General features: G+C 42.1%; 1 protein-coding gene across 1 annotated transcript in view; it reads right to left on the bottom strand.

Moving 5' to 3' along the window:
* Positions 1-10,629, bottom strand: part of CENPJ (centromere protein J) — a gene marked incomplete at its 3' end in the record, with an annotated part of 15,585 nt that overhangs the window by 1,885 nt on the left and 3,071 nt on the right. The window contains exons 3-10 of the mRNA XM_010156492.1: positions 9,962-10,201; positions 8,713-8,857; positions 6,876-6,981; positions 4,952-6,575; positions 4,126-4,258; positions 3,118-3,283; positions 1,307-1,546; positions 603-702 (exon numbers count right to left, since the gene is read on the bottom strand). Coding sequence (XP_010154794.1) covers positions 603-702; positions 1,307-1,546; positions 3,118-3,283; positions 4,126-4,258; positions 4,952-6,575; positions 6,876-6,981; positions 8,713-8,857; positions 9,962-10,201 — 2,754 coding nt within the window. The remainder of the gene's footprint in view (positions 1-602; positions 703-1,306; positions 1,547-3,117; positions 3,284-4,125; positions 4,259-4,951; positions 6,576-6,875; positions 6,982-8,712; positions 8,858-9,961; positions 10,202-10,629) is intronic.

Below are 10,629 nucleotides of genomic sequence, written 5' to 3' on the forward strand. Positions count from 1 at the left end.
GCAATAGGCATAATACTTGCACTTTCTCTCCTGTTCCATCTCTGTAGGCTTACAAGGGATTTTTGCAGCACCTGGGATCAAGACAACATTACAGTTGTGCCTTACGATGGATCAGAGACTCACAGCCTGGTGTGGGTTGGCAGGGGCCTTAAAGACCATCTAGTTCCAACCCCCCTGCCATGGGCAGGGACACCTTCCACTAGACCAGGTTGCTCAAAGCCTCATCCAGCCTGGCCTTGAACACTTCCAGGGATGGGGCATCCACAGCTTCTCTGGGCAACCTGTGCCAGTGCCTCACCACCCCCTCCGTGAAGAACTTCTTCCTGATATCCAATCTAAACCTCCCCACTTTCAATTTAAACCCGTTACCCCTTGTCCTGTCACTACAGGCCCTTGTAAAAAAAGTCCCCCCCAGCTTCCTTGTAGCCCCTTCAGGTACTGGAATCGCACCCTGTGAGGTATTTATCCATATGCTCAAGTCCATTACAACTATTCTCTGTCTAGTTTTGAGGTGGTGATGCACTCCTTTTAATACAAGCAAAAAGCCACATTAATTTTCTTAAAGATTTCAGAAAATTCTCTGATTAGACAAGTATTTATACCTTTTGCCTGTGTGTGACTTTTGCTGTTTATCTTGCTGCACTGCTGTACTGGAAGGAGTGGAGACGCAGTTTGAGTTTCGGGGCCTCTGTTTGGTAGACACTAGAAGAAAAGAAGTTATTTGTGGTTTCCATGACATGTATTCATACTGTTCATACAGCAGCAACAAAACGTATACACCACGTGACATGAAATTTACTGGAAGCTTTCTTCACCAGCTGTACATTTGTGAGACTCAGGCAGCAGAAGGGTTTGTGTGATGTAGCCCAGACGGTACTTCGGAACTCTGCCTCCCTCTGCTGCCCCCCTACCAACAACCGCGGAGTGTTGATCTGTGTGAGCAATCCAGAATAATAGTTACAGTTCCCAAATGAAACATAACGGCAGTGCAGTGGTGAACTGCCTGCTGTGCCTGGCTGAGCCCTGAGGTGCAGAAGTTCACAGCGTAGATCCCATCTACGACACTTCTCTTACAGTTCCGTCATTCTGAATTTCTAAGATTAGTTCCTCGAGAGAATGGACCCTGTGAACATTCAGAGAATTCAACACTAACAAAATTCTGCATCTGTCACCACTAGTGGAGTCCCAAGACTGGTAAGTTAAACATCTAAGTTGTGGCTGTGGGATTCCAAGTTTTAGATCATGTTCATGAATATTCAGGAGTCCTCGTGCAGATGAATTGAAAACACCAAGATTACTAACTTACAGATTCTGCTCTTTTTAGAGTCATCCCAGAATCTTCTATTTTCCTCTTGCTTCCCGCAGCTTCTACTTTCTTCCAGGCTTCCAAGCGAAACCTCTCCATAATTCTGACTTCCTCTTTTAGCTCCATATTCTCATTTGCTAAAGCTTCTATTTGATCTTTCAGGCGGCGATGGGTGGTTGACCATTTTGCCTCTTTTCGCTTTAAATCGTCCTGTAACTCTGCAATCTGCTGTTTTAAAGCCTTAGAAAAAGGCATCGTTTATAAATTAAAGAGCTTACATTTTTAATATATTGAAATATTTCAATGTTCTAATAGAAATACAAGCACACAAAAAAAAGCATGAGTAAGAAGAAGAAAAAAAAAAAAGAGGTTAATGGGGCAAAGGGTGAAAAGGTAGAAGTTTTCTTCCCTGACAGAAGTAGTATTTACTTTAGACAGCCAACTTTATAAGCTCAACTCCAACCACAGGAAGCGGCTTTCTTGCCCTCTTGGCATCCTTCGCACTTCATAGTTACTTCATTAGGTCAAGGCTACCCTTGACCCTTCAAAAATCCTGGCCTGGGAGAATGGGGAGGACACCGTCACGTAACACACATGAACCTGCCTAGTCACGTTAGCAAGTGTTACTTCAATCTCTTGAAGTAAGGAAAACCTGTAAAGAAGCAAGAGGGAAATTCATGTGTGGTTTAATGTAACTCGTCTGTACATCTCAGGCACCACCCATCCTGATAACGAAGGGACAAACAGATCTTTGTTTCTTACATCTGATACCTACATTTCCTGTCCAACAGTGTCGTGGTTTAACCCCAGCTAGCAACGAAGTGCCACACAGCCGCTCACTCACACCCCCCCTCCTCCAGTGGAAGAGAAGAATTGGAGGAAAAGACAAGGAAACTTGCGGGTTGAGGTAAGAACTACTTAATAACTGAATATCAATTAATAAAATAGTAATGCTACTAATAATAACAACCCTTCTAATAATAATATATAATGAAAATAACAGAAAATAAAACATACAGTGCCGTTGCTCACCACCCGCTGACCGATACCCAGCCAGGCCCCACGCAGACCCAGCCAGGCCCCAAGTAGTGAGAGTCAGAGCCGAAGAGTGATGCCAGCAGAGTCCAAGCGAGCCCCATGAGTGACAGCACAACCGGGAAAGCCAACCCACCTACCAACTCACTGACTACTGAACAACGTTCTGTGGTCCCCGGCTTATATCTTATGACATTCAGTGGAATGAAATACTCCAGTCAGTTTGGGTTAGCTGTCTGAACTCTGTGTGTGTCTGTTGCTTGTAGCAAGAACACTGGGAACACAGGTGCAGTATCAGAAGCTGGAAAAGTCCTTGAATTGGTGCAAATGCTCCAACTAAAAACACCAGTGTTATCAGTGCTCTTCTCAAGGCAAATCCAAAACAGCCTCATACCAGCCACTGTGGGGAAAATTAACTCTGCCCTGACTACAACCAGCAGAAACAGACAGAGTAAAACTACAGTTCTAGTTCGCATTTTGCTCCACTACCATGAATAAAAACTTATAGCTTAATATTAACTACAGTAACTTTGATACAAAGTTGAAGATCCCTCTACCATAGTCAAGAGCAGTCTTTAGTATGGAAACAGCTGGTCATCAGGGGCTTTTGCCTTCAAGCAAGCAAACAACGTTGTGAAGACTACAGTTCCTTCCTCAATTGACCACGTCTGCTAACAGTTCCCATCCTGAAATCACTTGGCACCTTCCAATTAAGTCAGAATTCAAATGAATTTATGTGTTCCTGTGTGGTCTAGAAGAATAGTGTATTTTTATACCTGAATTTCATCCCGTTCTTTTTTATCTGGAATCGCTCTAGCTTCTGTAGTATATTTTTCAAAAACTTTACGCTCCTTTTGTAGTTTTTTTATTTCCTTTTTTTTATATTCTTCTATTTCAGCCAGTTCTTGGGCTTTCTGCTGTTGAAAGTCTGCAATTTCTTTCCTATAATTATGAAACAAAGTTGTTGTTTTAACCCAAAACTACTTCAAATCTGGATTTTTAAGGAAGAAAATGAGACTCTAAATTTTGTCACTGATTCCAGTCCAGCATGTGTTCCCCCCAGAAAGACTTACCTATAAATGGCATTAATTATTTAAGGAGTAAGAATTGTCACACTGTTAGTGTTTGAAGTCCCAACAATTTCTATTTTCATATCTTCTAGTCACAGAAGTTACCCTGAATTTAACAAACTTTGGCTAAAATCCCTCAACATTCTTCAAAGCAGCAGAACACCATTCCCCCAAAAGCACCAGGGAGAAGAATCTGCTAACAGCAGGAGGTCACAAATTAAACATTAGCCAACAGCATGATGCTGCTTCCAAACGAAAGTGACTTTGGTAGGAATAGGTGTGCCAGGTGTAAGTCACTAGCGATAATTATTCTGCTCTATGTGTCACTTACATCCCCCAGTTCAAATGAAGATATTCTCAGTTTGTACACACAGGTCTCCAATCCAAAGGAAAAGCATCAGCCATGTGAGCATGACAATCACTTTTGCAACACCAGTTTAGGACTGTCTTATCTCTGGGAACCAAAGTAACCAAATTCTCCTAAGTACAGCCTTTAAGGATACCATATAACTAGCAGGCGTTCTTAATATAATTTGTGTGTGAGCAGTGATTACAGTTTAGTATATACGCAGAGCAACAACCAGTTTCTTGCTCTGTGCCTCCACTGTAACTGAACACCCCAATTATTTACCTGTGGTGTTGGTAACTGGGCACTGACAGTCTGGAACATACTAAGCATGTGAATGCCCCAAAATGTTTCAGTTTAAAAATTACCTGATATTTGCCAAGGCCTGCTCTCTTTCTTCACGGAGTTTAGCTAGAGTTGCATTCTCAGCTCTGAATCTCTCTATTTCAGTTTCCAGTTCAGTTAGTCTCTCTCTCAGCACCTGGGATGGAACAGTGTTTCCTGTCAAAGAACAGCCAGGTGCCAGTTATCCAAGTGGCATCCGTAAGACTGAAGCAAGCAACTACCACACATCAGTTAACAGACAACGAAAGATGCAATACTATTTTAGAGATAGTAGTAGTACTGCAGAAAAATTCTACTATTCAAATACCACAGAAGTAACATTTTAAAGCACTCTGCACTATTACTAAGTACCTCAAATATTGAGTATATTTATCATCTTTGTAGAACTAAATCACAGAATCACAGAATGGTTTGGGCTGGAAGGGACCTTAAAGATCATCTAGTTCCAATCCCCCTGCCATGGGCAGGGACACCTTCCGCTAGACCAGGTTGCTCAAAGCCTCATCCAGCCTGGCCTTGAACACTTCCAGGGATGGGGCATCCACAGCTTCTCTGGGAAACCTGTTCCAGTTAGTTCAATGAGCTGGTCTAACAGAAAACGAGCCTTCAGGAAAGAAAACAAACAAACAAGTTTTCACTGGTCATACTCATTCTGCAGGTTGCGTAATTGTTAGATCTGACAGCAGACATGCAGAGGAGAGGAGATGAAGGGTGAGAATAGGGCCATTCCCTGCAGCAGAAGTCTGTACTCCCACCGTTGGTGTAAGGTCAGGTTGCAACTTAAGCATTGAAAGGAAAGACTTGTAATATGCCATCTGCAACATCTCCTACCAGTTGCTGTTCTCTCGCCTCCTGGCTCCTGTTCCACATGTGACTTGACGTCACGCTTGGAATGACAGCCTGCCTTCTGCTTCGGTTTCAGTGAAGGAAAGAGTTGCATCATCAGGTTTGATACAGGAGGTCCGTTTGAATCACTGTCCTCTGCAGACTCTTTGGACATCTCATCTCCCCGCTTTGAGGCAACTTTTCTCTTTATGGCTTTATCTGGGACATTTGCATCATTCTTACTAGAAATGTCTGCATGTAAAGGTGTTTTAGTATATTTTTCAGGTAAATCACTCTTAACATAATTTTCATCAAGATCACTCCATGTTCTTTCATCATCAAACTCAAACTTACTCCTGCTTATACCAGACATACTTCTCTGGTGGTCTGAAGCTTTTCTAATCTTTTGCTTTGACAGTGCACTGCAATCTTTGTCTGACAAGCCAAGGTCAGCATCTCCATTTTTGCTTCCTTTGCTGATGCCTGTGACAGAACCTCCGTCATCAAAAACATCTGGCTCACTTTCTCTACGGCTCATAAAGGATGCCTCAACACCTTCATTTTCATGCTTCAAGGTGGTCTCACAATCACTCTCAGAATCTGTAGTAGTATGACCACTGCCCTCACCCTTATCTTCAGTCACAATCCATTGATTACTCTGTAAAGCAGGAGCTGCTGTCAAGGAAGAAGCTGAAAACATTGCACTGTCTGTGTTACTCAATGGATCCTTCATTCTGAAAGCTGTTCCGGCACTGGAGACTGTATGCGTAACTGCTCTATCATTTATATTGCCCTGTGTCACACAGTCTGCCGTTTTATTTTTCTTATTTCTAAGTTCAACAGCTAGTGCCTTTACTTGCTGCTCTTTTGCCTTGATGGGGGTAGACGACATTCTGCGGCCTTTCAAAGTCTGACGATCTTGATCCAAGATCCTTTGCACAAACGAGGAATTACTTGAGAAAGATATTTCGTCTGCAGCTTGTTCTAGAAACAAAAATTCATCTAATTCTAGATTCTCTCTTTCTTTTTCTTTTTCCCAGTTTTCCAGCTTATTCTGAAAGGAAACTTCGAAAGACAGTCCTGGGTCTTTTACAGGGTGACCTATAGGACGTTTACCGTTAGAAAAGGCATTGGGCAGCTCATGAGACAACTGAGGCTTTTCTGTGCCAGGTGGTTTGTTTCCAATTTTGCCAGTGTTAGGCTGGGTAAATTCTCCTATGTTCTCTTTATTTTCTATTTTGTTGTTAGTTTCTGCTGAGAAAGAATCTCTCATCTGTCCATCGGGATTTTTTCCGAGTTGCATTCTTTTTTCAACGGGCGAGATATTTTTTCCATTGTGATTCCTGAGTACCAGCGTCTTCTGAACAGAAGAATGCTTTGCTTTATCAGAGGGGTTATATTTTTTACATGGTGCAAAAGTGTTCTCAGAAACCATTACTTTGCCAGGAGGCACAGTTTTCCTCTGTATTTGTGATCTGTCCACTTTAATAACATTTCTGTCATCTGAAGCCCTTCGTTGATGTTTTGGGGTGTTTTCTCCAGGTTTTGTAAGTTTAGATTTGGCATTAGTGAATCTTGTTAAGCCTTCTCCTCTTTTCAGGAAGGGTCGTTTGATCACTGGTTTTTGAATGGCTGATCCATTTGTCTCCTGAAAAGGGGTGAGGAAAAGTAAAACACAAAAATATTCAAAAGCCCCTTACCCAGTTTGAAGGTTTCTTCAAATAAACCCCACATTTAAGTAGATGTTTATATATTACATTTCTATGGGATTTCTAAAGAAGTCTTAAACAAGTGAAATATTGGGGGCTTATTGTTTTATTTTTAAGAACGGGACTATTGCATTCAGTGTTACCTTTTGATGCAAGAATCTTCCTTGTGCATTTTTAAAGCACCTATTGCATCTTGGCACAGTACATAAAGAGCAGCAAAGTTAAAAAAAATTAATAACCTGTATCTTCTGGGTTTGCTCCAGACGCTGCTCTTCCAGTTTTATCTGTTCTTCCAGGAACTCTTCAAATGTCTGTTTCTTCTCCTGAATCGCAGCTTTAATAGGTCTAGTGTCATTTAAAGAACAATAAAAATCCAGTCGTACATTTCTATGCAAAGTAACTGTTTAACATCAGTGCTATCCAAAGCCCTAAGGTGTAATTACATAACAGATGACAAATCATGAGGTACTTTGGTCATTAAGCACCAAAGTTAATCTGAGAAATGCATTATAACACTAATTGTTTATTTTCAGAGAAATAGTTTACCAAATCCTTGCTCTAGTTAACACACACATCTAAAACATACTGTTGGCAGGTTTTGCGGTTCCTTTTTCACTGCTTTTCTCAACGACCCTTTCTTCTGCCCATGCCACCAAACTCGCACTCCAGTTTTAGTCACACTGCCAATTCTACAGTGTCACCTTCCCGCTCAGTAACATGACTGAGATCACATCCCTTATCCCCCCCTTCACAGCCTTGTGCCAGGTCTGGCTGGGATGGAGGGAGCATTCTTCACAGCAGTCCATAGCACTCTTTTGGATTTGCGACTACCACAGTGGTGATGGCACACCAGTTTTAGCTCTTACTAAACACTGCATAACATCATAGAATCATAGAATGGTTTGGGTTGAAAGGGACCTTAAAGATCATCTAGTTCCACCCCCCCTGCCATGGGCAGGGACCCCTTCCACTAGACCAGGTTGCTCAAAGCCACATCCAGCCTGGCCTTGAACACTTCCAGGGATGGGGCATCCACAGCTTCTCTGGGCAACCTGTTCCAGTGCCTCACCCCCCTCTCTGTGAATAATATCAAGAACATCAAGGCTGTCTTTGGTTTTTCATGCTGCTCCCCACCCTGCAGCGAGCGAGCTGGGTTGGGCAGGAGGCTGAGAGAGGATGCAGCTGGAAGAGCTGACCTGCATTGGCCAAAGGGATATTCCATGCCATGTAATGTCATGTTCAGCAGCAAAAACTCGGTCTTCCATGAGTAGCTGTTGGTCAGACACCAAATGGGCATCGGTCTGCTTGTGGGAGGTGGAGAGTGACCACCTTTGTATCCCTCCGGGTTGCTTCCCTCTTACTTATTAGACTGCTTTTATCTCAACCAACAAGTTTTCTCCAGTCTGCTCCTCTGACACCACTTCCCATTCTGCTCTGGGGGACAGAGCGAGCAAGCGATTGGGCGGGCTGCTGGCTGGGTTCAACCCTCCACAGCCTGCAACATGGATTTCTTGCTTGTGATCACCTGGCAGACAAGGCAGAGCTTCAAAAAGATGCCAACCACTATTTTTATCCTATCGTCTCCTTACACAAAGCTTTTACCGTACATGAGAAAGCTTCTTCCAGAAGCACTGTCATTACTTCTTAGCCATGTACAGATGTTTAAACAAACATAACTCCTGCTAATAAACTAACAAGTCACCTTACTCTCCTCCTTCACATTACTACTTTCACCACGTAACATTGGGTGAGAGGCCATAATAAATCAAACTGGGAATAGTAATTATAATTGCTTATATACTGAGGCTAACTAAACTAAAACATGGTTCTAAACTACCATCACTCCAGGCTGGACACACCTCTTCAGCCAATATACAACGTCACCTCTCTCAGGATAAGCAATTTCAAGCCAGAGCCTCTCTTACTACAGGCCTCCACAGTCCCTAGCAAAATGGAATCCTTGGCAGAGAAAGCCATACAAATTGATAATATCGGACTCTTTCAATCAGGACTCAGAATTCAACCAAACTCATGTTATCTGTTTGACAGAAACTGTATAATAGTGGGCTGGATTACCTTTCCTCTGTATTGGTCCACAAATGTTTTCCTCCACTGGAATTTTCAGAGGCCTCCACATGTTCCACACATAAAGGGTCAATGTCATGATCCTCACTCTCCATTAGTATTTCCATCTTCTGTTCTGGACACCACATGCTTTTTCCTATGAAATTAATATAAAGCTTTTTCCTCCCCATCAACAAACCAGTTTTCATCTCACACTTAAATAGCATTCAGGTCAGATTAAGACTAGAAAGGAGCTCCATGGTAATGCAGTCTGAATTCCTACATAAAATAGTCCTAAGATTTCCCCAAATTAATTCTTATTTGAATTCGAGCTTTCTTTTTAAAGAAACATCCAATTACATACTAAAATTTTTCCACAGGCCTTAAATAACTCATTCTGATTATTCATCATCTTTGCTATTGTTTATTTATGGCTTAAAAATATAACAACTGAACAAATTTAGATGTTTGCTGTACTGAAAAGCTCCCTTATCAAGCTTCTCTTTCCCATGTATACAAGTATAATATAAGATCAGTTCATCCTTTCACATCCTCTTAGACTAAGCCCTCTGATTAAAAGCTTTAAGGCTGGTAGGAAGGATGACAAAAAGCATCTCATACCTTCCCCTGAAACCCCTACAGGTTTTCAGCAACCTTATTAATTGCTAGATTAAAACCCAAACCACTCTTGCGGTCACAGCAGCATCGTAGTCATGCTGGTGCTGGCGGCGAGATCTCTTTGGGAAAATAGCAAATAATGACAGATATTGGATAGCTGAATTGTTTGGGCTGAACTGTACCTGCATTCTGACGTGGCAAATGGAAAATAACAATCTGTCTAGGGATACAGAATGTCTTCAGACCAGCTCTATTGTGAGGATTAGTAACTGAACTGGAATTAGGAATCAAGAGGGGTTGACAGTCTTCATGATGTAAAAGCTTTAGCAGTAATTATTACATTTTTTTCCTAAAACCGAAGAGCATTTCATACAGACAGAACAACTTCATTTTTTCCTCACGCTGCTTTTAACAAAACTCACACGGACATCAACAGCAACACTCTGAGGTCTGTCAGCAAGCCAACCAACAGAACAAGTAAACCAACACTTGTATCAAATATTCACAGTAAGCAGTACATTATGCTCAGTAACAACAGGAAGAAAACCGCACTGCACACCAAGTTATCTTTCTATAAATGACTAACCAGTAATACATTTGTCTTCCTCACTTTTCAAACCATTCTGTGTTTTCAGAGGCGCACCCAGTCCTTGCTTCTCGCAGGCCGACACTCCTGAAAGGCTGTTCTTCAAAGATGAGGGGCATTCTTTGTTGTTTAACTTTGGAAAATAATCACTGTCTTGTGTATGCGGAGAAAGAATCGGAGCACAGGTTCTGTCCTCAGAGCGATTCTGATACCCAGGTGATGGCAACTGGTGTAAAGCTGTTAAGCCCACAGGATGCCCAGGTCTTAACTTTTGACTTTCAGCCATTAGAGGATAGCCTTGAAATTAAAAGGAAAATAAAACGTCTGCATCATTGTATTACACCACCACTGTTCCAGAGGAGAAAAGAAATGTCATTGAAGGACAAGACTGATCACCCAGCCTCTATTCTTATGTTACTGATCAAGAATAAGTTACTAGACAACCTGGATTGTATTCTCCTAATGCTAAACCCTAAATTGAGGGTAGATTTAGATTAGATATCAGGAAGAAGTTCTTCACAGAGAGGGTTGTGAGGCACTGGAACAGGTTGCCCAGAGATGTTGTGGATGCCCTGTCCCTGGAAGTGTTCAAGGCCAGGCTGGATGAGGCTTTGAGCAACCTGGTCTAGTGGAAGGTGTCCCTGCCCATGGCAGGGGGGTTGGAACTAGATGGTCTTTAAGGTCCCTTCCAACCCAAACTGTTCTATGAAACTCATTTTCTCAAG

This window comes from Eurypyga helias, unplaced genomic scaffold (assembly GCF_000690775.1).
Source record: "Eurypyga helias isolate BGI_N326 unplaced genomic scaffold, ASM69077v1 scaffold1508, whole genome shotgun sequence".
In the NCBI taxonomy this organism is placed as follows: domain Eukaryota; kingdom Metazoa; phylum Chordata; class Aves; order Eurypygiformes; family Eurypygidae; genus Eurypyga; species Eurypyga helias.